The 27,910-nt window shown below is 38.3% G+C and overlaps 2 protein-coding genes across 5 annotated transcripts in view; both read right to left on the bottom strand.

Annotated features, from left to right (window-relative positions):
• Positions 1-732, bottom strand: part of LOC132149045 (zinc finger protein 385D-like) — a 93,373-nt gene extending 92,641 nt beyond the window's left edge. For all 3 annotated transcript variants that reach the window (XM_059557946.1, XM_059557947.1, XM_059557948.1), the window contains exon 1: positions 639-732. In XM_059557946.1, the coding sequence (XP_059413929.1) occupies positions 639-687 (49 nt within the window). In that variant the 5' untranslated portion in view covers positions 688-732. The remainder of the gene's footprint in view (positions 1-638) is intronic.
• A 20,516-nt stretch (positions 733-21,248) lies between these two features.
• On the bottom strand, positions 21,249-27,878 carry LOC132149044 (ATP-dependent RNA helicase DHX58-like). Of its 2 annotated transcripts, XR_009434996.1 has the most exons (13): positions 27,792-27,878; positions 26,766-26,939; positions 26,473-26,677; positions 25,663-25,853; positions 25,331-25,444; positions 25,027-25,159; positions 24,762-24,947; positions 23,387-23,634; positions 22,896-23,207; positions 22,589-22,779; positions 22,223-22,316; positions 21,601-22,088; positions 21,249-21,553 (listed from the first exon to the last, which is right to left on the bottom strand). XR_009434996.1 is itself a non-coding variant. In XM_059557945.1 (12 exons), exons 1-12 carry the CDS (start codon positions 27,801-27,803, stop codon positions 21,897-21,899), a joined length of 2,052 nt encoding a protein of 683 aa, XP_059413928.1. In that variant the 5' UTR covers positions 27,804-27,878; the 3' UTR covers positions 21,596-21,896. The 2 variants fall into 2 exon arrangements, 1 of the variants encoding a protein (XP_059413928.1); XM_059557945.1 differs by lacking the exon at positions 21,249-21,553 and having other exon boundaries at positions 21,596-22,088.
• Positions 27,879-27,910: the final 32 nt, after the last annotated feature.

Genomic DNA, 27,910 nt, shown 5'->3' with positions numbered 1-27,910 from the left:
TTCAAAAAGGACAAGAAGTGCAACTGCCGTTTTTAGCACATTTAATTGTGCCTGATTGTGCCTTTTTTGCACTTTAAATGTCAGTAAAACACACAAGGCAGCTAATATAGTTAAAATATAGGCTACATGATCAGATAATTTTACACATAAAAACCCTACATAACCTACAGGTTATACTTTTCCAAGTTATAATGGGGAATCCAAGACCCTCCTTCTATTTCCGCTTAATGTGCTTGTAATAAAATCAATGAACTGAAAAATATGATAAATGTCAAGACGCATTCATCATGACGGGGTCCATTTTCAGGATGCCACGAGGAATTTTGCCTATTTTCACAGTTAAGTAAACAAGTAGCAATACTTTATCAGAGAGCTCGGCAGAAGAATGACAAAATTGCTTCAAAAATCAAATAAATTCACTCTACAATATCTCCGTTATATTATATATACATTCTTTTAAGATAAGTTCATTTAAGTCGGTAGTCTATTTGATGACAAGGATATAAATCATTTGTTCGTCTGACAGCATGTCACTCGCGCATCCAAACTTGTCCTCTTTTTGGTTTGGTCAAACACCTGCCGTTTCGATATAAACCGACAGTCACACTTAGAGTACAGTGAATGAAAGGAGCGCTTACCGGTACCGTTCCGTTTGAGAGTCTCTCCGTGGTCGTCTGAGCCCAGCATTACTAGCGTACGTGTTTCCGAGCTGAGCTGAACTGATTGTGAGCACTTCGCGTAGCTCAATGGTCATCCGTGCGTCACAAACCAAGTGGCTCTCCAGCAAAGCGCGTGTCATTCACACTAACGGGGCCAAAGAAATTAAGCTCTCTTCGGGGGGACTTTCTAGACCTTCCTTCTTTCTTAAAAACAATCACATAAGATTTGTTGCTAGTGCAGAAGGTAAAAGTCTCCCTCTTCCTCCCTCTTTTTTATCCAATAGAAATTCATGTTTCCACTTGATGTTTATGATTTAAAAGGCTTAAGTAATTTAGGCTACTACTTGCAAACCGATAAAATATATATATTTATACATGTAGGCAGAAGTCTCATGTTTAAGCGTTTTTAACAAGTGTTTGGCTATTTATGGTCGCCTAACCATAATGCTTTTTGGACCATAGTCAATAATGCAGCCTTCATGCGCTTACTTGTGTCAAGTTCAAGTACCTTGTTTGTTGTCGGGGAGAACAGCTAAAAATTACAGTATGCGTATAGTAAGTATAGTAATAGTTAGTAACTTAAACCAGGACGTAACATCCCAGCTAAAGAAGAAAAAAAAATTCAAGTTTTTTTTTTTCTACATTTTTCTAAATTTCTAATTTCAAAGTTTCCCAGAATGTTCCTGGAACGTTAGTTTTTGGCTCCCAGAACGTTAGTCTTTATGTTTTTTATTTATTTTATTAGCCAAATCTAACGTCCCCATAACATTATTATAACGTTCGTCTTTATGTTTTTATTTTAGCCAAATCTAACGTTCCCATAACGTTATTATAACGTTAGTCTTTATGTTTTTTTTTTTTTGGTGAGCCAAATCTCATAACGTTATTATAACGTTCCCCTAACGTAAGCTTTTGATTCCCAGAACGCTATTACAACGTGGCCCTGACCTCTTTACTCCGATATGATCACCCTGCTGCACGTCAGTTCATCCAGCACACTCGTGACCCAGTAGCTATAGTAAAAGCATGGAAATTCTCTGTATGGACGCCTAATCAGTATTATAAAAACCACATCTTAACACCTCTAACAACTCTCGCTTAGCATCATGTTCTCTTCAGTTAGGCATTTTAAATCCCTTTGAAATCATAATTTCTCGCATAAATATATTAATTTTAAGTAATCATTCAATAAAGAGATTGATAAACGAGCGAGTCAGTCAGCCATTAAAACTGATGTTTCCTTCAGGCTGTAGATCTGCTGAATATCAAATTGTATGATAGCTTCATGTTTTTATTTCTCTTCTCTTTACTGCTTAAGCTTTAACCCTTTTCCCTATGCCCACTATATGTGTGTGTGTGTGTGTGTTAGCCTAGTTTAAGGCCCAATCCCAATTCTATTTTATACCCCTTCCCCTACCCCTCCACCTACCCCTTCCCCTTGTCCCTAGAAACAGAGTGTCAAAGAGTAGGGGAGAAAATATTCCCCTAAGGATTGGGAAACCACTACTATGCCGCCTGTCACACGTCATCATTCATCGTCTAGCTCTTACAATACACACATACAGTATACTGGTGCTGGTGTGCATTAGAGCCTTTAATTATCGTACTGTATAAATGAGCTGCTTACTGACGCACACACATATCGGAAATCGCGCAGCTCACACATCCAGGAGAAAATAAACTTGTCAACGCTGCCCCACAACTTTTATTAAATACAGTTTAAATACTGAATCGAGATTATCATCGCTGTTTTTAAAGAGTAACTAAACCCTAAACCAACTTTTTTTAGTTAATGATCTGTAATAATGGGGCTTTATTAGTGCTGTTCATTGATTCGAGTAACTTTTTTGACATTTGAGTATAAAGTGTTTTAATTCTACAATATATGGTGTAAAAACGAAGAGTGCTGCCCTCTTCAGGTTGAACGGTGGCTACTGCAGTTGACTTTTCCTATTGAATGTTGTGGTGGCAAGTGACGTAAGCGGTGGCAGGTGACGTAAGCAGTTTCCAGCTCCCCACGCCCCTTGGTACGAGTTACCACGCCCTTGGCAGTATAAAACCATCTTGTTCCGTCAAGAGTTGGAATTGCGAGTATTGAAAATGACCGGGATAGACTATTATAGCATCTATTTAGCATAGCAATTATATATTTATTTAGATTATTTTGTGTAGCCTATGTAGTTAATTAGCATAGTTGTTAGTGTAACGTTAGTATTGTTAGAAGCATAGTTAGTTAGTAGCATAGTACTGTATCAGTTAGGATAGCGTCAAGTTGGCGTAGATTTATCTGTATTTAGTACATTGGTCAGGATGGTACGTAGGTGTAGTGTTGCTGGTTGCGACAGCACTGCCGGACTGCATAGTTTTCCAGCAGACTTTAAAATTAGGCGCCAGTGGTTGCATGCACTTGGCCTGGAAGACCGCGAGTTCCCGCCTAGAGCTGGAGTGTGCAAACTGCATTTTACGCGGGATTGCTTCTCCAATGCAATGTAGGTGGAAATGGGCTTCCCCACACAGCTCGCGCTGAAAAGGGACGCGATGCGGGAGTTAAGATCGCAGTTTGAGCCAACGGCTCGAATTGATATGGCTCAGGCCACAGACACATCGACATCCTCCACTTCAGGTGAAGGTGGGGGGAGAAAAGTCCTCTACTTCAAATGAACGCTCTGTTGCAAAGCTACTTGCATCACTACAGTCACTCTCCATTTTAGCGACTCTGACACCAGTTGTCAATTAATCCATCACTGCGGGTCTCAGATTCACGCCCCACCCGCTCAGCCCCGCCTTGGTTTAGTTACCCTTTAAGTATACTCACTCTAAAAAGATAAACGCACAGACGCGAATACATGCAACTTCCATTTCTCTTTCTCTCTCTCTCTCTCTCTCTCTCTCTCTCTCTCTCTCTCTCTCGAATAGGCAATATTTGAGAAAATGGTTTAGCGATTTCTAATTATTGAGGGGATTAGACCCCATCAATGTTTACGGCAGTTATCGCCCTGATCAGACATATGCTGTGGCACTATCATACAGTCTGTAATGACATGACGTTAGCAAATATTAGCGATTTTTTGCAAACATTTCTTTGAGTAACATGAAGGTTAATATGAACTCAAAATTGAATGTAACATAAAACAAATGATTACGTTTCATTAAAATCTTTATTTATGCCAAAAAAGCTTACATTTATGTGTGTTTTTGTTCGCTGTAACAGCCATGTTGCCGAGATAATTCATACCCCTTCATCTGAAGTGTGGTCCCGAAAAATCTTTGCTTGAAGGGCTATCTGGCCCTTCCCCTTACCCCTACCCCTCCAACCAAAAGAGAATTTAGACACCCGTACCCCTTCACGTGAATGCGCGAAACGGAGGGGTAGGGGAAAGGGGAAGGGCTAAGGGGTAGAATTGGGATTGGGCCTAAGTGTTTATGTAGTTAATAAAGTCTTACTTGTATTACACTTGAGGTTGTTCATTGTTTGCTCATAACTGAAGTCCATAATCATGCAGATTTTTGCTACATGCTCTGAGTAGTATTGTACAGTAAGAAAGTTGGGCAGCCATGCCATCATTTTCGAAAGTCTCCCTTTTGGTCCGTTTACACTAGCGGACCCCATCCTGCTGTTAGCATTCCATTGACTCCCATTAATTTTGGCGTTACTTTGACAGTGAATAACTTTACATCTGAGGCGTTTAAAGACTCCATATGTCCATTAATTATTTCTAAAGAAACACAAAAATGTATAAAAAGCTCCATTACCTTGTATCTTACGTTATGGTCCCGTAGAAGCAGTTTTTGTAAAAAATAGGCTAACGATTGTGTTATAACCTGCGACTCTCTAGCCCCTTTCACACTGCCATTCCGGCAAATACACGGGTAAAGTGTTCCGGCAATTGTTCCCGGGTCGCTAGATTTTGCACTTTTACACTGCCAGTGATTACCGGGGATATGTGCGTGCTTTTACACACAACCCGTAAAGATCCCGTAACGATACGTGACATCAGGGCGTGACGTGTAATGTACGAGTCGGAAACGTTAGGCACGTTATACTTTCACTGAAGCAAGCGAACGATCTCGGCATCAGCGCGGAAAGTGAGGAACTAACTGATCTCTGCTTCATTACAGTTTGCACATATTTTTTCGTCGTGAACATTGATCTTCCTTCAAAACAGCCGTTAAAAGTGTCGCACGATAACGCGCATCATCATTTCGACATGGCATTCGATCTGGCTTTTGTTCACACAGCGCTCGTCCCGGGATTGAACCCGGCAATGTTACAAGTCCCTGACCCGGGTTCAGGGCTTCTGTCGCACAGTAGAGAAATTACCGTATGGACAGGAGGAGAAGCTCGCAGGCAATCTTTTACTGTCTATGAGGCAATCGGGGGGACGTGGAGGCATAAAGTCAAGGGAGATAATTAATCAGAATACTTACCAAAATTTGCTCCTGTTCACGCTCGCCTTCTCTGGAAGACTCGGTGGGTGATTCAGATTTCTCTTGGTACAGCGATTAGAAGACTTACAGGTTGCTCACGTGACATCTACGTCATGAAGTTCAGTTTGAGTCTGCGCAGTACGCCCGACCCCCAGGAAGTGCTTGCTTCTAATTGACTTCATTGTCTCCATTGAATTCAATGGGGTCGCTGTGTCCATTTTTTTTTACTGTCTATGGTTTACACTGAAACACAACCCCGGAGTTTTCTAACTAAAACGGGGTCAGCATCATTTTCAAAAGTCTCCGTTTTCGAACGTGGAAAACTGCGGAGTAGTGTTAACAAAAAAAAGGTATGCATTTTAAAATGAAAACGCACTAGGGTAAATGGGGCCTGAGAGGTCAAGTGAATACTTACAGCGGATCTGAATATTTATAATTAATCATAACTAGTTGATCCATTAATTGTACAGAAATTTCCATTAACCCTAAAACACAAAGCAACGAGGTGTAAACTTCTAAATAATAAAACAGGTAAACACACATGTAAAAAATCAATACAGAAAATCCCTTCAAGAGTACTTTTTTTTTTTTTTTAGAATGTACTTAAAAATTGAATCAACACATTTAATATGGCATTTGGTCTTGCCACAGGTACATCTTTAGTGGATAGATATTTTTAATACACTTGGATAGAGGTAGAATATGACAGCTGGTATTTGTGTGCTCATTTATTGCTATCAGCACATGGCTAATGGATGCTCTTGTAAACACACTTAGACCTTCACTGATCCTTTTCTCTCCTCCAATCAACCAACAGCAAGTAGCCAACCCAAATAAAGTCCCAACCTGACGAACGAAACAGAATACCACACCACACCTAAATACACACACACACACACACACACACACACACACACACACACACACACACACACACACACACACACACACACACACACACACACACAATTTCAGCAAAATAAAAACATATCCAATCAGTCTTGGCTTTCAAACCCAATCCACAGTTTCCATTTAAATCACATGGTTTCTATGGTAACTGGCAGTAAAGTGCACATTATGCTTTCAAACAGTAGGGAATTTCAAATTTAGAGTTGAATGGAGCCTTTTGAGGGACTGTGAAAAGATTAAATTTAATGGATTGAAGGAAAAGTGAAAGAACAAGACAAAGACAATAGATTCTGAAGTCCAACACTCTCTAAGTTGAACAAGGTGTTATATTAGTCTGAAATAAAAGCTCTCAGTTAAATGGTTGGAAGGAAATGGAAAGCGTTTTTTTTGTGCTTTCCGAAATTATTTGAAAACTAAAGGATAGTTACATGTGAAACTAATGCTTGTTATGCATCCATAAACCATCATTCTTGGTTGTTGCTTTTATTATTTGTATTATTCTATTTAAAATTTTATACAGTATTTATTGTCATACAATACATATATACTGTTATTTCCATGCTGTAATAAAATATAAGCTTATATGAAAAGACTGCACTGACCAATATTAAAATTCTACATAAAATCAACATAAGCCAGTAAATGTTAATTGTTCAAAATGTTATGGCCTCCAACCAGTAAACGGATAATGTTAAAATGATATATTATTAGTAAATTAAATAAATTAAAAATAAAACACTGGCAATTTAGCCATTGCAACATTATAATGTACATTAGGAGAAATGGATATTCATTTTGAGATTTCCTAAGATTACATTTAACAGTATATACGTAAAAACCTGTGTTTATAAAGATTACTGTTTACTTAAATTAAATATCACATTCAAAAAGTCAAGTGTCCATGTATGTGTATTGATATATATCAAATAAACTTAATCAATCAATCAAAACTGATACTGATAAATAAATACGAATTATTGAAATTATTTATTTAGTTAGCAAGACTGGTGCATCCACTGTTGGCTTCAAATGCTTTTAAGGAAAATAAAATACAACATTTGTTGACACCACAGAAAATATATGCATCGTGTTTGGCATTCCTTCATCTTTTCCTTCCAATTTTCCTCCAGTCTTCACTCCCTTGTCATTTCTCAGCATCCTTTTCAGAGAGGTGTAATCAGCGAGAGAGCAAACTGATGAAATGTTTTTTTTTTTTCTGCACACCCTCCATTACATATCTTAGAAAAAAGAGGATTGGGAGAGTAAAAGAGAGAGAGAGAGAGAGAGAGAGAGAGAGAGAGAGAGAGAGAGAGAGAGATGATTCATTTTCCTCATATGCTTAAAGTCACTGCCAAGGATCCCTATCCCCAGCACATAGACAGTTCACACAGTGTTAGGGAGTAACTAGTTACATGTAACACAATTACATCATTCAATTACAAAATAAATGTAACTGTAATCTGTTACAGTTACTAAAAAAATGTGTGATTAAATTACAGTTACTTATGAAAATTTTAACAATTACAAAGGGGGTTACATCTAGTTCCCTTTCAAGGGAACTTTGAACTGCGTCCTCTAGGGGACGACCACAGTAAGAGCGATCTTTCTCTGTTTATCATGGCATCCACTAGTAAGGCGTTTAGACAGTGTGTACATCCGTGTCGGCGTTATTTGACACCTGATGACACACACAGTCTTTGCGTCTCTTGTTTGGGTGAAGAGCACGCACGCGATGTCCTTGAGGGGGCGATCTGCGTGCACTGCGAGCGTTTTTCTATGAAAAAGCTCTGCTCTCGTCTGTCTCTCTTTTCGAGGAAAGAGGGACGGCCGTCTGATTCCCGCGGTTCAGGACCCGCCGCTGCTGAGGCACGGAGGAGAATGAGCTCGTGGGGATCGCAGATGGAGCTCGCTGAGGAGTTTAGAGAGGGAATTTCCCTTTCGCGCTCTTTGGCGGCAGACGAGAGTGAACTTCAGGAGGAAGATGTGTTGTCATTAACCCTTTCTGATACTGAAGTTAGTGCTCTGCTGGGTTCTGCCCAGGAAGAGCAGGAGATGTTTGAGGGTGGCGAAGAAGCTGAGGCTGAGTCTCCTCAATCCTCCTGCCCTGCGTATATGGAGCTGTTAGAGGTTATGGATTGCACCACGGCAAAGTTGGACTTGCCATGGAAGCGTGCCAGCAAAGTGACGCCGTGTGGTCGTCTCGACGAGCGTTATTTGTCTGACCATAGCCCTCCAGCCCAGGTGAGCCTTCCATTCTTGCCTGATTTACATGCAGAAATTGAGAAAGAATGGAAGAGGCCGTTTTCTTCTCGCATCCATCGGTTTCAGCATACGAGTTATGCCAATATCGAGGCAATGCACGAAAACGTCTATGGGTGGGTAAGTAAAATTGTAACCCTTTCTGTATATACTTGTGTATTAAATTGCTGGTGGTTATGTGTCTACTAAAAAAAAAAAACTCTGTGAGTTTCCTTTACAGTGCTCCGGTATTAGGCGGCCGAGGTCAAAGGCTTCTGCGGGAGCCTCGCTGATCATCAAAGCTGGCTCAGCACTGCAGGGAATTTCATGGATGTCCGGCCAGGTCACCCTACGGGGCCTCCTGGCCGCTTAAGTCCCTCAACGGTGGTCCCAGGGAGAACTCCTCTCGCTGAGAGCAGTCACATTCCTGGGCATCTTAATATGGGAACAGACATCCTGTTGAGGCAGGGGCCGAGGCCCGGGGAATGGCGGCTTCACACTGAGGTGATGAAGCAGAGTTGTAGGGGTTGGCCAGACTCGGGTGGATCTGTTGCGACTCAATAGAGCATCGCGCTGTCCCCTCTGGCTTCCTCTGAATCATCCAGTTCCAATGGGGCTGGACGCCATTGTACAGACATGGCCGAGGCTTCATCTGTACGTTTTTTCCCCGATTGCTCTGCACCCGGGTGTTCTGGAGAGAGTGCACCGGGACGGTGTTCGGCTGCTGTTAGTAGCCCCGTTCTGGCCAGGTACGATTCCTATGCCTGATTTCTCTTTTTTGACGGTACTCCATGGGAGGTTCTTGTCAGGAGAGATCTCCTCTCACAGGCGGAGGGTGCGCCCCCACATGGAACTTAGAGGCTGTAGGTGTTATCTCTGAGAAGGCACAACTCGTAGCTTCCGGTCTCTCAACCGAGGTTTTTTAAGACCGTTTTCCAATCCAGAGCTCCCTCAATGTTGAGGGGATATCTGGGTGTTTCTCGTGGTAGTTAGCAGCGCTCCCCTTTTCCAAGAAGGGTCGCCTATGAGTGCGCTACTCTAAATTCGGCGTTCTCCTCTCATATGAGACGGAGTTCTCTGTTTTTTCCCCCAGAGCGCTCAGATTGGATTGATGACTCTCAAACATACTGTTTTGAGATGCACCATTCCATTTGTGAGAGGCTCGATCAGAGTGCCACGAGAGCCCTCCTTTGAACAGTATTTCGAAATCCATGTTATGGTAAGTGTACACGCGAGGTCTTTGTGCACTTTCTGAATCCACACTGTGGTAAGTTCGCACGCTAGTGCTCTGTGTTCTTTCTTAAATCCTTTATGGTGAGGGCTTCGCGCGGTTGCTTCGTGCCCTTTCTTGAGTTGGTAAAAGCCCTGTTCATCTTGGGCACCACTCCACCCATGTATCCTCGGATACCCATCTAAACAGGGTGTTGCTGCTAGGGATCTGTTGAGACAGAATTTTTCAGCAAGCTTGTGTGAGAGCAAGCGGTTAACCCTGTGTGACAGGCGAGACCTTGTATAAATACTGGGTTCTTAGCCATATCCCTTTAAAGGAATCCTTCTTGATTCCAAGCCTTGAGCTCTACCCTGGGTCGAGGCCCTAACAGGTAAGTTGGGTATGTAGCCAAGGCCTCTGGCCATAAGGGATAATGTCACGGACAGCCGTCTAAACGTCCCAGGGGCAACTCCCATGGAAATGGTAGAGTTGGTACTTAGTGTTTGCCATGGTTCTGGCCTGCACTCCCCTCAGCATGGCGGCGTGGGTATACTGTTCCCCATAGCGACCCCCTAGAGGACGCAGTTCGAAGTTCCCTTAAAAGGGAACGTCTCAGGTTACGTATGTAACCTTGGTTCCCTGAGTAGGGAACAAGACACTGCGTCCTCTAGCTTCCTAAGCCATGCTTCGGACGCAAGCTTCAGACGAAGAAGTAAATGACGTGCTCTCCGGGCGCTTATTTATAGTCGCGCCGGTAGTGACGTCAGAGGCTGTCGCCGGCCAACGCGTTGGCGTTTTTTCATTGTATGCTTCAGACACGGGTCACGACGAGGTGTTCCCCATAGCGACCCCCTAGAGGATGCAGTGTCTCGTTCCCTACTCAGGGAACCAAGGTTACATATGTAACCTGAGACGTTTTGATTGTTTCTTTTTCAATTTGCATTTACTGCTCTAAAATATAGACACCAGTGTTTCATGAGTTTAGGACACATTCTTATTTGATAACTGTATTATTTTCTATTTGAGTTTACGTATGCACTCATATGAACTGTTTTTGCCAGACATTGTTAGATGCCAGTGTTTCCTATGCAAAGATTTGATTTCAAAAACAGTATCATACTGTAGCTATTAAACTTTATAATGTTATGATTTTAAATCTGTTTTTAACCTCAGAATGATCTCAGTAAGTAAAAAAAAAATAGTCTGATTTTGTGATGGCTGTGCTTTGAAATTAAATGATTATATTCTTAATTCAAGTGATGAAGGATTTTAAAGTCTGACAGTAATCCTTGTTAAGTACTATACTGTAATGTTAAGCCTTCCTGGTTCAGATGTTTCAAAATAATGAACAGTTGAAAACTGAAAATTATGTAAAAAATTAATCAAAAAGTAATAAAATGTAATTAGTTACATTATGTTAGTTAGTAGTTACACTACTTATTTCATTTTAAATAGAGTAACCTGTAATATGTAATATGTAACCCGTTGCATTTGCAAACCATGCATCCCCATGAGCACACAGACAACTAACGGTTTGGTCCATCAGACCAGAATCATTTTAAACCTTGTACACTCAAGCCACTGTATGAACTACTCAGGACTTGCCCTCTAACTCTCCTCATGTTGATCTCCATCCACTCTGTACCGTGATTATTTGGACAATACTTAGAGTCTTTAGTTCAGTTCACTATGTACTGCCTCATAAAATCATGATTGTTTCATAGACGGTTCGATCAGGGGTATTCACAAATGCACAAACTGAAATTTTATTTTTACGTAACTGGTTTAATAATCATAATCACTATGCATGAAAAGTGTCAAAGGGTAGCCTATATTATGTTTCTCAAGCAAAGTTTGCAAAGTTTTTGTTTTGTTTTTTTGCACCGAAAATGGTCCAATATTCATTAAAAAAAAATCATTTTCCAAATCATTTTCATTCTCTGTGAAACATTCAATTTCATGGAGAGTTACCCTCTTGCAGAAACAGATGTAAAAGCCTTCTGTTGTGATTAATGAACTTCATCACTTTATCCCTGCTCTGCTTTATAGCATGTTGTGTGTTTTGATACTCAAGCTGGCAAGTGCTGTCATAGAGCTGTCATTTGATTCTTTTGATTCTTTTGTGAATTAAAATGTTGTTGAAACATGCAAATTATGTCTTATCTAATCAAATATGCAATAATTTGTATACATTTCCAGAACAGAAATCTGAATGTAATGTTATGTAAATCAGGCAAATGTCATGAACCTCAGTAAAAAACCTCCAGAATACTGATTAAAGTAATAAACTGGGAAGTTTGGTGTATGTAAACCTTTAAGTATTGTTATTGTTGTAGTGTAAAAACATGACATTTAAATGTGTATTTTAGATGTTTTCTTTCTACTAGTCTGAAAGAAGACATGGAAGCAAAATTACCAGTTCATGAAAAAAAAATGGTTTTGGCTGTAGTGTCTTGCCATAAAAAGACAGTCTGTGCTCCTACTGCACTCAAAATGAGGTGGAAACAGAACTACACTTCTTGGCATCACGGCCTAATTACACACATTAGAGACTCTTTCACTTTCCTTACTATTACAAAGACTTTCTTTGCCAAACACAAATGATAAAAATCACCCACTTAGGCTGTCTGACCATTAAATCACAGTTTTTGTTTTTGTGTCTTAGGAATGGATTTATCCTAAATAAAACATGTAATGGAAAATGTACATTTATTATTATGGGCTAACATGTATATATATATATATATGAATCAAGTATATGCTGTATAGAAAGTGATGTTAAACTCAGAAAGCAAATTAGAAGATGGCTATCAAGTTGACTCATCAATCCTCACACAAAAACTTTTGTTACTCTAAAAATGTTATACATGTACATATAGCCTACATGTGTCATCATGAGAATCCGTTTTTATCATGTCGATAAAGCTTCTTTGAAATTGTAACCTGCCGGGATCCATTTGCCTGGTGTGAGAGACTGTAGGCACTAGGGAGTAAATACTTTAAACACATTTGACTCTGGTAATGAAGTAGATGAAGAGCATTTGGTTTGTAATTTGTTCTGGGGAGCTGTCACCAAGCCCAATAGACTCCAGTCCATTCATTTCACTCACTGTGTGGATCTTAACTATTTTTTATTTAATCAATAAACCATTAAGGTGTACAGAGTGTAATTGAAAGACCCTAGTCACCTTCACACCCAAATGAACATCTCGTGAATGAATATAAAGCTCCCATTCAGCTGATTACAACTGCAGTTATCACTTTCAAAAATCACATAATTTCTTTGATTGGCTCGATATAAGGTGCAACACATGTCAAAGCGGTATGAAAGTCCATCAATACTATGATATGATAATGCTAGCAGCGTTTTGTGAAAACACAGTATAATACAGTATATATAGTTCACTCTCTCAAAGCAATTTTTATTCCCTGAAATTCAATATATTATTTCTCAACTGATTTATCTTTCAGGTCACTAACTGAACAAAGGCCACCTTTCCTCAGTTCCAAGGACCCACTCGGATCACTTAGGTCATTTTAAATAGGCTATGTTGATTCATTAATTTAGCCACTAATTAGTTAGGGTGGAATGCATGCTTTTTGTTCTCTTAAACAATTCTACCATAATATAAAAAAACATGTAAACATATACTGAATAAAGAAATGAATATGATCAATTCTAGAGCAAACCACTTTACATGAATTGTGAGTGCGTGTGAAAGAGTGAGTCACTGGTGAGTGAGTACTGATATGACTGTGCGAACAATTTAATTCCATTTGTGGACACACACACTTACATACCAACCAAATATTAGCATATATTCTTCCAGGTGGTCTACCTTGATATGAGACTTCACAAATAGTTTGAGAAATTTTGTATTTCAAATCTTACATTTTATTTAAATATTTTATATAAATATTAACTATACTAATGTCACCTGTAATTACATGAATTATGGGCTTGTTTAAAACAAAACAAACTTAACTGAATAGCTCTGAAATGGCATTTGTTTGTAATTGCTGATCTATTTGTCGGACAATCACTCATCTGATGGGCTTTACCAGTTAAAATATTGTAGCTATGAGTGTTGATACTGATGTCTCTTTAGGGTGAATATAAGTGAAGTATCTGATGCGATGTGATGATGGAGAGGCTCTTAAAATGACCCAGACCATGGGGATGTCACCTAGGGATGATGTGCTTTTATTGAGATACTCAAACGATAAGAGTCCTTGACTGGAGGTCTGGAGAGGCACAGCTGAGTGGCTTTACCTAATCCACACACACAAAAACACATTTCAACTCTATAGCACATCAACACAAAATAAACTGACATTTACATGCACTCAGACATTCACACTGTCCACATATGGACTTGCATGAAAAAACTTTCACTGAAAAGACATGCATTCACACACAGTTGCATCAAATAATCATTTTCTCATCAATTAATTTCATATAGGCAGCTGAAGTATCATATAGATGTATGTTTCAAATATATTCAAATGTGCAAACTGAATATAGTTGGTTGTGAATACTGTATCACAAATTTAGCTAAACGCCAATGATTTTTAAAACAACTGTATGTAGGTTTTTTACACTGAAATATCAGATTCAAAATCATTCTAACTGTAGTGTATACTGATTGAATTAAGTTTTACAATATCTTATAGCTAACTCTTCTGTAGACATTTCAATCAATGGCAAGCTTTAATCTGGAAAGTTTAATGTTGGCACTCCATAAACATATGTCCCAGCTTTCCACAAACAAGATGACTGCAAACCAGTGCATAAAAACATCTGCTTTTAGAATTAAATTCTGAATGATTCAAAAAATAAAAATAAAAAATGTTTAAATGCCATGCACGCACCAGTATGGTAAATGCAATCAGCACCCATTCAGGCATTTAAAACATGGATACTAGTAATCATCTAACATTTCTCCTGAATCATCCTCTTCATAGACTTTCAAACTCTTAAGGACTCCTGCTAGATCAACAAAACACACAAAGCATTCATAAGAAATGAACCGGCTCCAAACTCAGGGCTGATATGATCAGTGGGCCAGGGAAAAACCACTTCCTCTCACTGCTCTCCAATCACTGCAGCCACTCCTTATGGCTGGGAAATCATGGAATAATATCAGGGCTGGATCCTCTGAGCCACTTGATTGCCAAACCATTAGGAAGTGTGCCAGTCTGAGGGTCTGTCATTACCTAAACTCACCATTGAACAATGAAACGTCCAGATCCACCTGCAACACATTTAACCCATTATGCATAAATGCTGATTTTGTTGCCAAAGATCTGTTGATAGTTTATAAACTTTGTTTGGCATATAGCATTCAGTATCATTTCTAATTATTGCCCCACAGTAATGTTGCAGCACTAGATTGCACTACAGAAACTAGTCATCCCAACCTAATTTCATTCCTTAATCCTCTCTCTCCCTATCATTCTCTCGGGTTTTCACTTTCAATCTAAATGTCCCAGAAAAGCTGTAATCCTCCACCGCTCAGTTGATTGAAAACTAGCGGAGGCACACTGCTGTTAACGGTTTGTTGACACAAGCAGTTGCTCTGGGTCACACTTAAAACTCTGGTCACAAGAGGTGGAGCAAGTTCCTTCATCCAACAAAAATATGAATTTAAACAAACCAATCTCAAGAAATTGGATTACATTGTGATTTTAACTACTGAAGCACTGAAAATGTAAGATAAAATTTTGGGGTCAGTACGTTTTTTACAATTCTTTTTTTTTCACCATAGTACTTTCACATGATTACAAAATCTTAACTTAGGTCCGTTTTATAATGGTTATAACAACAACACTCCTTGTACTTGACATTAATTTATACCATTTAGAGTTACAGAAGTTATGTTATATTTAAATAAAAATACTTAGTAAAAAGGGAAATGAGGGGAAATTATATAAAAGTTTTAAATAAAATGCATAAAAAACAGAGTTACAGACTGCAATTATTTCCAGTCCCTCTACATATCACTGTATTGTTTTTTTGACTGAGAGGACTATGGAGGAATATGGAGAACTTGGATTGCGTGGAGTTTTGTGGAGGTGTGGTGACCAGCGGGCAGTGTGGAGTAGAGCTGGGGTGGAAGTGGGCAGCTTTTAGCCAGAAGCCACTAAAAGAAACAGTGGGCTACTTGTTTAACATAAGAGTAGCCAGTTGAAATGCTCTGGCCTTTCAGAGCAACTTCTTCTTTCTTTTCTTCTCTTGACAGCCGTTGAAAAACTGATATTTTTCTCTATTCATTCATCTTGCCATCTATCTCTCCAAGGCTCTGCACAACCCCAGCACACCTTCCCTCCCCTGTGTCACTTGTTTCTCACTCCTTTCCTGTCCTTTTAGTGGCTTACATTGGCTAGTGAAGGTTACCTATGCCTGCAGGCCAGTGTGCGTAATGTGTCTGTGTGTTTGAGACAGAGTAAAGGCATGTGTGTGTCACTCCATTTGCAGCTACATGAATAGCCATTTCCCAACAGAGCAAACCCACTTTCCCAACACCCACCTTACACACGAATCCCAGCAGGCGCGCGCACACACACACACACACACACACACACACATAAAATTAGACTGACTGCAGCAGACAAAAAAAAAAGTTATTATAATACATTATCACAGATTCCCCCAGTCTCTGAGGTGATCACTATGGTACACGAACGACAGGCCTTTCAATTCATATTTACACACTGTAAAATCAATTTCTATTGTAATGATGAAAAATGTCATGCAAGATCTAATCTAGCTCCAGAAAACTCAGTCTGGCTAATTAGAAGTGAAACGTCTTTTAATGTGTATTTATTTTTAATTATTAAAAGAGTTGACTGTCTTTTAAATTATTCACCACAATATATGAATAATGATGCTAAGAACTGACAAATTAAACATATCCCATTGTTTGTACTTAGTTATTTATCAGTTAGCGAGCCTAGCTTACTTTAGCATAGCACTATTTTAATTACCTAGAACAAGAAATCACAGTAACGCCACATATTTTATCAGAAATTGAGGAAAGGGAACAGATCTTGGGGCGGGGTTGGGTTAGGATTTTACACAACATTGACTCACCATCAATCACATGCAGAGCAAAGAAATGAAGGACAACATGAGGAAAGAGAGCAGTGATATCTCACACTAGGCAGACATTGTACATCAGGTCGACAAAATCACTAATACGGTAATTGGGATTGGACTGTTTGCTTGATTATAAACATTTCAGTGTGACTGCAACTCACTTTTTGACTGTTTCTATATGGGTCGTCACGCGGACTATAAAATGACCTTACACTCCAATTCAAAAGTTTGGGGGTCAGTACATCTCTTAAGTGGAATTTTCAACAGTCATTGCTCCAGTCTTCAGTGTCACATGATCACTCAAATTTCAGGCTACAAAGGGAGGTTATTCTTTTCTATAACCACTATATATATATATATATATATATATATATATATATATATATATATTATACACACACACATTTGTGACAGAAAGGAGTTACCTGGTTTGCACTATAGATTTTAATTAAAATTATGGCATTCTGTTTGTGCCAAAATAAACTTGACTTCTTTGGACAATACATTTGTTTAAGTCTACTGTTATTACTGTTGTTTAATTTGTGTTGTCCTCCCTGTCGTGTGTTCAACTGAGTTTTATTCTTTATACGCTACTGCTCACAGTAAACTTCAGTGCATTTTACAGATATCTGGGTAAACAAATAGAACATTTAGAAATTTTGTAATGAGTTCCCACCAGCTTTCTGAATATTATGAGTTAAAATATTAAAGATGAATTCATCGAAAAGGTTTAGAAAACCCATTATTGACACAAACAGAATCCCATACACTGTATACTGATATACTGTATACTGATCATTTTCTTTACTCTGACTTTAATGTGACTTTTTATCAATTTAATACATCTTGCCGAATAAAAGTAATCATTTCTTTCATCTTACTGACTTTTGAACAGTATATATTTTCTTAAAGCACAATCTTGGTCTTGTTGTGCTTGTTAATCAAATGCAAAATGTTTTTACTTTGCAGTCATTCATCAAAGTGTAATAATTTGCTCCATCTCTGAAACAAATGTATTTTTTTCCATCACAAAATCTTACATGTCATGTTTTCACCCACTGGGTTCAGTCGGGAACATAATGGCACCTTTTCACAATCCAATCAACCCCGATGCATATAATCAAGTCACGTCCTAAATATTTGAATTTTGAAAGACATTATGTTCAATGGGTATATCTTCAACCAAGATATTGAGTGAATGTGTTTGTGCAGTTTGGATTGCACGTGTTGTCCAAACATAAATGAAAGCACCGAGTGTGTTGTTTTTTCAATATTACACATTGTCTCGCAATATCTCTCTCACACACACACACACACACAGTCAGAAACACGCATGCTAACACACACCTGGCTGTTTGTGGAGAGCTGGCCTGCACAAAAGCCAGATAGAGGTTGATTGAACACAGCAGATGTGAAATTACCCATAGCCCATTTGGGCCAATTTCCTTGTCTTTTACTGGCTGTTACTGGCTATCTGAAGAGAGTCAACACATCCATTCAGTCTCTACACAGACTGTTCTCTGCCTCTAGCCTCTCTTGTTCGACACTGTAAAAAAAATATTCCCAGTCGACCTGATCATTAATGCACAGCTTCTTCGAAGAGAAAATAGGAGCCTATTAACTATAGAATAGGGAGAATAAAAGAAAACAAGATTGACAGGGTGTTTTTCATATAAGACAGAGAGAGATGGACAAAAGAAGGAGGAAGGGAGGGAGAGACAAAGAGAGCAGGACAGACAGAAAGACTGAAGGAAGGAAAGATGGACAGACAGTGTGACTGTGCCGAAAATGACAGACACACACTGCACATTGTAGACAAATAAACGACGGCTCGGGTTTCTTCTTTCCTTTGCCTTCTTAAAAGAATAGTCATGTCATTATTGACTCACCCTCATGCTGTTTTTTATTCTGTAGAGCACGAAACGAGCAATTTCACGCTTCATAGTCCGTTGAATCCACAAAAAGGACAAAACACAAACAAAAAAAAGTCCAAGTGCACTACTGTATATTCCAAGTCCTGTGATGACTTTGTTTGAGAAACAGACTAAAATTAAAATTATTACTTATTAATATTATTATTATTTATTTAGACTCTGTAAAGCAATCTTGAGTTTTGAAAAGGTGCTATATAAATAAAAAATACATATTTTTAATACAAATAATGAATGAGTGAGTCGGGTCTTTTAAAAAATGACAACAACAGTTGATCATTTAAGTTCAAATCTCATCATAATAAAGGTTCTAAAAAGATGCCATGGAAGAACTATTCTGGGTTCCCCAAAGAACCTATTATAAGAACTTTTTTGTTTTCTTTCAATAATCTGCTAAACCTTTTTTCTATTATAAAGAATCTTTCGCGCAATGGAAAGATTCTACGGACATAAAATGTTCTTCACGGAATCATAGATGTCCATTTAGAACCTTCGTTTTTAAGAGTGATGATCTAGTTGCAATGGTTCTTGAATGATCAGCTGATTAGAGGAGAAGAAAATTAGTGAATACAAACCTAAATTTCAGTTTGGCTTCAAAAGACTTAGCACATGAGTCAAAAGTAGCACATGAGTCTTAAACCACTTTATGTGGTTCTTTTAGGATCTTCAAAGATTACTATGATCTGAAAAAGACATGTTAACATTCTTCCGAATTTACTTTTTGAGCTGCATGAAATAATAGCAGAAAAAGAGTTTGGAACAACATACAAATAAGTGACAATTTTCATTTTTGGGTGAGCTTTTCCTTTAATCACTCACTACAGTCCCTCATTGCCTTTTATATAATAAACTATATACAGGTTCAGCGTATTGTTAGTGTGGTCAGATGTTTATATATGGACTGAAAAAAACTGGCTTTATATGTTTCTGAATTGGTCAGCTCTTGTATTTGAGCATGAGCAATTACAGACCATAACTACAACAAAATGAGGAAAGGAATTTTGGAAGTATAGATTTACTTTACGAGACAAGTCCGTATTTACATTCAAAGCTGTTTTATAATCCTTTTGAAGTGACCATAACTATCTGTTGGGTAAGAGCTTTCATAACATTTGGTTTCAATTACAGAGTCTCTGTTGGACTAAGAGGAATGTCTCTCAGTCTCTATATGGGTGCTGAGTCATTTTAAACTGACAGTGGGAGGAATATTTGGTTTGGCCTTCTTGGCGGAGTCCATTCATCCATCATCTCTTTTGCACCTGGGACTCTATGAACACAGATGCACACACACACACACACACACACACACACAGAGGAAGCTCTAGCGAGTGACTTAAACAAACACACCTAATATGAACCCTGCTGACATGATTAATCCTGTCTGATAAAGCCAGTCCAGGACTGAACACACACCAACAACATCTGTGCCATGTGCGCTTATGTACATGCTGTAGTGTTGTCTATATTTCTGACCAATAGCTTTTGCTAGACTCTGTTTAGAGTCTTTCAATGTAACCTCCCATAAAATCTGCAGTTAAGCTATGTGATCTCTCCTCATGTTTGCATCTGCATTAAACTGGCTTACACAGCTAACTGAAATACTTAATTCTGATTAGTCAGTAGCAGCATTCAGTGGTCAAATATTATTGTATACTAAACTGTATATTGGGCCGCTGCTCCATCAACAGTCTGTAGGCCTACACAGAGCTAGCTATAAAAACACATCTCTTTCCTCTCACATAATAATGTCCATTTGTTTGCTTAAGTTGGAACAGACAGATAATACAAACAGTAATATTTGCTCTGACCGCTAAAGTTACATTCATGCACAGGTCATGTACTCACAGAAAGCAAAAAATATAGGCATGATGAGAAAATAAATATGCTAAATAAAGGAAGACTGTGTTAGCAGAGAACTGAGTTAAAGGTACGTATATACATCTGTGATTCAGCTCTTCATTTCTGTCTGACAGAATTTTAGCTTTGACTTTGAATGTCCTTGCTAAAGTCTGTGTAAATGTGCAGCATGTGTGTGATTTGTTCTGTGGGCAATGCATTGTGTGTGTGTGTGTGTTTAAATGTGTGCTGTGGGAGTTGCTGAGGCACTGATCCATGCAAAGCCACACTGGCACAACACTACTCTTTATGTCAACCCCAGGCCTATGGATCTGCCTCTTTGCTTTGATTACATTTAACATTACAATAAAACATGAATCTTTATTCCAAGTTTGTCCTCCATCTTATTTGCAGATACTGTACTTATTTACTAATTGGCATCCAGTTAGTTTTGAACCCACCTGCAGACTGAAAGAACAATGGCTAAGGAAGATGAACTGTGAACAGAATAGATATTGACTTTTATAATGACAAGCGTCTCTTACTTCCTTCTCAACTTACTGGTTTGACTTATAGCACAGGAACTAAAAGCTAAAACAAACCAAAGAGTGTTTAAACAAGGCAAATCGCATGTGCAAATGAGAACTAATTAACTAGGGAAAACTAACAATTAACGCGAACGGAAAGTATGACTGCTTGGCGCCATCTAGTGGTTGAAACTATGTACTATCAAAAATCAATCAGAAACTCCCCTTTTTGAAATATGTCTGAATAGTCTTTCCACACAGACAGGTTCATAACACTAAGTATCCACTTGAGTAGCAACTATAAGGAAGAAAATACATTCAAATACAGTGCATAATTGTTTTATTATATCTTTTTGAAAAATCATATATTATAGATATGACATAAAGACTGTGGTTATGCAGAAATGTAAAAAGGTCAGAAAAGGCATGCATTATACGCATTATCCTTTTATGTTTGGTGAGAAACAGATATTAAGTGCTATAAACAAACTTTAAATGAAGAGTGATGTGTTCATATTTCTCCTCGTTAAATGAATATATGTAAATGTTCAAGCAATCTGAAAGCGAGGGCCATTAAGAACTTCAGATACATTTAGAGACATATTGCACAGTAATATCAACAATAACTAATAATCTGAGCAGCACAGTCCTGATCCCAGAGAGGGACACCAGAATAATCAATGAGATTATAAAAAAATAAAAATGCCATCACAACACTTACACACACACACACACACACACACACACACACACACACACACACCTTTTTCAGACAAAAGCAAACAAAACTCTCACATGACAGAAACTACGAAGTAAACAGTACAATTTAAAAACATTATTTAAGTACAACTAAGATGGATAATCAGCATAATTAGAATGGATCATGGTATACTCAAATGATGCTAAGTAGTTTGGAACTAACAGCAATCAATCAATGGCCACTTGAAATACCTCCATGACCTACAAGAAGAAAACCACTGGTACAGATGTGCTCACTGTAGACAGAGAAGATTTGACACAGTAACTGTGACAGTGTTTTAACTGAGTTTAAAAGGTGTGTCAGTCATTTAAGTTTAGGTCAGGGAAACGGCTGCTCAAGTCCTCAAGAAAGTCGAGCTCTTTAACCTGGAACTCGACATCCTTCCACTGCTTGGGAGTGGATTTGCCTCCAGGAGTCTTCAAGGAAAAGCTTTTTATTTTTAAGCAGGGGAGTATTACCACCCTCTTGAACTTCATCTCCATTCCCCAATCCTGAGAAAGAGAGAGACGGAGGGATGAAGAAATGTAGCTCAGTATTCTTAAGGACTTCTTCCTGTGTTTAGTTGGATACATTCATAATACATTGTTACCTATTCTTGTTTTTTTCTAACAAAATCTATAGCTACCTTTCCACATTTGTTGCATTTGATAACTCGTCCAGGCTCCCAATCTTCAAAGCTCCTATCCAGAAAGACCGGCCCACCTCTTCTATAATGCCTCCTATGAAATAGAATTGTTTTTGATCATGGTAGAGATCATTGACTTCATTTATTTTCTGTCCTGTAAACTATCAATCAAACACTTTTTGCAAGCATATTTAGATTTTATACATTATTCATTTATTATATTTTGATTAAGACATTAAGTATGTCTATTACAAACGGTTTTGCCATATATCTTACTGTAATAGCACAAAATGTGCATTTCATTAAACATTTTTCAGCAGTATTTAATGCCTGTTTGGTTTGTGATACTGACTGTGATGAACTCACACAAACTCAGGGTTGATGTTGACATGGTGTGTATTTTCTATTTTTCTTAAATCTTCTCCACTGCAGACAGGCAAGAAGCATCCTCTGCATTGAAACTGAGCCTGAACAGGACTATAGCGTTGCTTTCTGTCATCCTCCTTCTTCTCGGCCTGGATTCGAATCATAACAGCGATTTGTTGGAGCTCGCTTATCTGACAGCAATAAAGAAACAGAAATATGACCTTACGGTAAAATGTGAAGCAATGGAATTTGAATACTTCAAGTTTTTCTATAATTTGACATGAATGCGGAAATGAATGAATGAAACCTTGTGTCTAAACTCTCTGGGACTCATTTGCTGCACTTGGTCAATAGCTTTTGCCGTCAGACTTTCTAGATACTCATTGGTGAGTTCCCTGCGTAGTTCACGCCCACCTTCTTCAGCCACCACTGAATAGACGCTGTTCACAGCTCGAGCCCGCCCAGTGGCCTGCTGCTGAGCGATCTCATTGGTCAACAGCCCGTAACGTACAACTAAGTTGCATTCTGGAATATCAAGTCCTTCCTCAGCGACGCTGGTGGAGATGAGGAGGTTGAGGATTCCAGTTCGAAAATGTTTTATGGTTTCCTTCTGTTCATTCTAAAAACAAACACAAAAAAGCAGACAGAAATAGGAAGCAGAGGAAGTTATAACCAAACTCAGAATTAGTCTGTTTTTAGTCTGTAATTACGGCACATTAGACGTTTTTCTTCAAGTAAACATGACTACCAAATGCTTTTTAGGGAAACCATTTGAGACGTTTTCTTGTGTGAAAGTACCTGGGTCATGTGGTTTGCACCTGTACCCGCTCCAGTGAGAATGCCAGCCCTGATGTTGACCCTCTGCAGCGCAGGGTTGGTGTTCACCCAGTCATAAAGACAACGGGTGCCCCTGCGGGTCTTTGAGAAGAGGATACCACGAGAGTTTTTATCACTAAACTCATCCAGCAATGTGCGTTGCAAACGGGCCAGTTTGGGGTTTTCGTAGCGGGCATGCGATGCCAGCTGTTTAAGCTCCAGGCGATTCTCTGAGCAGAAACAGAAGAGCCGGATTATTTGCGATTTTCAGATCTTCAAATTTTGCTCTCAACAAAGACTACCAATACAGGGTTAGTAATCTAAATATGCACAAATATAACTGAGATTTATAAGCAGAAAGCAAATTTATCAATGAATAATGACTTGAATTTCAGCCCATTTCCCTCAAAAAGTTATCGTATGACTTCACAAGACTTGGATATAGCGCACAAATCAAGTGGAATACAATTATGGTGTTTTTTTTGCACTGATAATAAAATTCTGGTCAATAATTATTTTTATAATATAGTAGATAACCAATGTATTCTATTAACAATCTATACAATTTAGCCTAAATAACTTGAAATAAAACTAAAATCAATGGTTTTAAATCCTACATGTAAATATAGACATCACAGAATTATAAATTACAGCATAATTTTTTTTTAATTAACAGGGTTGAAAAATTATTACTATTTCTTAATAATTTTGAGTGTTAGATGACAGAAAGGTCACACTTTATTTTAATGTCTAATTCTCACTATTACCAAAATATTAAATAGTAGTAGTAGTAGCCCTTTATTGTCACTGGTCACAGGTACCAGCGAAATTAGCCATCAACCTGTTCATGTGACTTTTGCCTCAAACTCCTAATTTGCTGCTTATTATTAGTCATAAATCTGTGCTTAATTAGTAATAATAAACAGCCAATATGTTAATAATAGGCATGATAATAAGCAATTAGTTAATAGTGAGAATTGGTACCTATACTAAAGTTTTACCTTATAAATACTGATGAAAAAAAAAAATTTAAATTGGCCCATAACCCCTGTGGTGTCAATATTTTTGAAACTTAACAGCCCCTAAACTAAAGGCTTCCACTGTATGGTAAAATAGCATGCAAAATTTATCCAGTTATTATTAATATTCGTGTGTGTATGTGTGTGTGTATGTGTATGTGTGTGTGTATGTGTGTGTGTGTGTGTGTGTGTGTGTGTGTGTGTGTGTGTGTGTGTGTGTGTGTGAAATCAAAGTCACACAAGTTTGTAACAACACTGAGGTAAGTAAATGATTTTAGTGGGTTAACTGTCCCTTTAAGAGAATCACAGTAGTCAACAGCACAGTAAACAGTCCATACCATCAAAAAGTCCCTGGAGAAAGATGTCTGTTCCATCCAACAATTTGGTTTTCTTTGAACTGTAGAACTCGTCTAAACCCCGGAACGCGTCCACCATGCGAACGGTGTCATTAATGAGAAGAGCGTCGTTGTATTGCCGCAGGTGCAAAGCACACTGAGCAATCAGTCTGTTCTCTTTCTGTACACCTGACACACAAACACATCATCAAATCAAGTCATGTCTTTGCAGGGGATTTAGAATGTACAACTTACAAGTGTCAATAACCTGCTTTTTCGAGTTCCACCACATCAGCTTCATATTCCTGGGTGCCCATCTCTCGCAGGCTGCGACTCACTGTTGACGGCATAAACTCATGAATCATCGACATCATTTCCTTTAAGTGGTCGCCAAATGGATCCTGTTGCACACAAACAAACATATACACACACACACACACACACACACACACACACACACACACACACACACACACACACACACACACACACACACACACACTCTCATTAGTTTTGAAAATTTAAGCAGTTGTATAGAATCACACAATCTGAAAGGACACAGAGGAAAGTACCAGAGCTCTTTTTTCAACAATATCATATTGCTTTTTGGGTCTAGGGACGACTTTCTGCAGCACTGATGTAAAATTCTTGGTGGACACAATTACCGAGTCCAGATTGGCACAGATCTGAGAATGAGAGAGACGAAAGAGATTCTTTCACTAGTTCACAGCACTAAATTAAATGAGTTTTTAATTGACCTGATGTTTCTATTTGTATTAATTTCCATTATGGGTCCATATACAGTCTGATATTAAATCTTTGGTGTGATTGTGGGACAACATGACTTAAATTATTTTTTTTTTAAGCTTCATTACACAGTCCTATTGTGTACATTTAAACACACCTGCAGTACATGTTCAACAGCCTTATCCAGTTTCCTATTTCCTCCTGTACCAGGTGATGCTGTGAGACCCAAAATCTGAGGCAGATTCCTTTCTTTTCTTAATTTCTTTTCAACATAGCGGCCCATAATCTTATTATAGACGCTCTCCTTTTGTGTATGGTGACATTCGTCTATTACCAGCAGGGTAAAGTCTGAATAGAGACGAATGAAGGGTATTGTAAAAAATTGCATATTAGTACATCATCATGTTTTCGACACAAAACTTTTACAAAATCAATTAAATGAAGTAGTCAGTGAATGGAAATGCTTAACCTTCAAGTTATTGTCTGCTTTAGAAGATCATAATAAATATTGAGCTGTTTTAAGTGTAATCCTTTTCTGTAAGGTTTCCAACCTCAGAAATGTTTCAAATCATTGTGTCATTTCGGAATTTTACAGCAATTAACCTTAGCATAAATATACTAAATATTTATGTATAACAAACAAATAAATAAATAAACTATCCCAGAATGGTAAAGGGGTTGCAGATTTAGCTTAAATAAAGCTGTCGCTTAGAAGGTGCTACTTGGTTTGTAGTTACCGACTTATATTTTTGGGATAATAATTAGTGAATAATACAGTAGATCAAATAAGTTAATCAAAAGTCTCTTATCATAGTTCTTACATCAATAAAGCATGGGAATTGTTCCTCTAATACTTCCAAATAGCCAATAGCCAGTGGAAAAAGAAAAAGTTTACATTCATGTGCTGCGAGTCAAATTTTTGTAAGGCATTATATATCATGGTGTGTCATGAGGAATCATCTGTTACCAGTCAGCTCCACGTGTTTTTCCTCCTCCGTGTTAATCAGGGCATTCTCCAAGATCTGAGCCGTGCATATGACCAGGTCTGAGGCCTTGACTAGACGGCCAAAAAAGTCTTTCTCATTACTGTCCCCACTGATGGCTGTTATCTTGTATCTTCTCTCAAGATAAGGCTTGAATTCTTTTGCAAAGTGCTGGTCAACTAGATGCACCTGAGAACGATGGATATGAAAACTCCATGTGTAAATCTTAATACAATGAGAGTTATAAGCGAGTGATAAAGCACTAATCTGACTTGACCTTGTTGACCAGCACTGCCACTTTGGCATTGGCTGTGGTCTCCAGGTGCTTCTGAGTGACATAAACCGCAGCACGGGTTTTTCCTCCACCGGTGGGCAGCCAGATGATGCTGTTCTCCCCTCTGAGTGCTGTCTGCACCACCTCTTCCTGGTACGGTCTAAGATTGAAGTCCATCTACAATAAAAAAGTCAGAAGAAGAAGGTGCAATAATGACAGATATTTACATTGTCATAAATGATCAGTATTCATGAAACACATCAGTTTTGTCACCACACATTGTTTGACTGAAATGAGATACACATTTCCTGAAAATAATAATGCATGAGATTAGTCATTTTCTGGTTAAACAAATAAATAAAGAGGTAATCATACATTCAGACCGTTACAGATAAACCAGTGTAGTGCGATTATGAATAACCTGATCCACTGCCAGTCGGAAGATTTAATTAGATTAATTTAGGTTTAATTAGGTTTAATAAGAATTGTCAAAATCAGAGAGAATGTTTTAGATCTTTTCTTAACTTTGAAAGCTTTCCCATGTGCATTTAACTTAAAATGTTGGTAGTTTCACCAAGAATTTTGTTAAAGGGAGAGTTCATTTACTCACCCTCAAGTTGTTCCAAACCTGTGAGTTTCTTTCTTCTGTAGCACACAATGATATTTGCTGACAACCACACAGTTGCTGGTAGCCATTGACTTACATAGAAGGGGAAAATTCTATGGAATTCAGTGGCTGCCAGCAAATGCTTGGTTACCAACACTCGTCAGATTATCTTCTTTTGTGTTCAACAGAACAGAAACACAGGTTTGCAAATGGATGACAAAATTATTATTTTTGAGTTAACTCTCCCTTTAACAACTGGTGGTCCAATCATAATTATTCATCTTTAAACGAATATTCCATGTTAAAAATGTCAATGCTACTACTTTACTTACGGTTTTAAATCGAAAGACTATAAAACAACTGTAAACTAAGATCAAATAACTATCTGAACAGATCAGTATTGTGTCAGTATGTTCACTCACCTGTGCTGCCATTACTGTAGTGGTGAGGGGTCTGAGAGGCTGAACCTCCTCTGGTCTTTAAATCCGTTCTTTTTTGAGCCTGCTGAGCTGAGAAATGAAACCGAAAACAGAGAGAGGGC

This window comes from Carassius carassius, chromosome 9 (genome assembly GCF_963082965.1).
Source record: "Carassius carassius chromosome 9, fCarCar2.1, whole genome shotgun sequence".
In the NCBI taxonomy this organism is placed as follows: domain Eukaryota; kingdom Metazoa; phylum Chordata; class Actinopteri; order Cypriniformes; family Cyprinidae; genus Carassius; species Carassius carassius.
Note: the sequence above shows the minus strand (reverse complement) of the source record. Positions and strands in the feature narration are given on the sequence as shown.

Excerpts from the sequence above, each read along its gene's own strand:
- LOC132149044 (XM_059557945.1), bottom strand. Across the intron at positions 25,445-25,662 it reads CTGTTGAACATGTACTGCAG|ATCTGTGCCAATCTGGACTC; the intron begins GTGTGTTTAAAT and ends TCTCATTCTCAG. Across the intron at positions 25,160-25,330 it reads TTGTTGAAAAAAGAGCTCTG|GATCCATTTGGCGACCACTT; the intron begins GTACTTTCCTCT and ends TGTGTGCAACAG.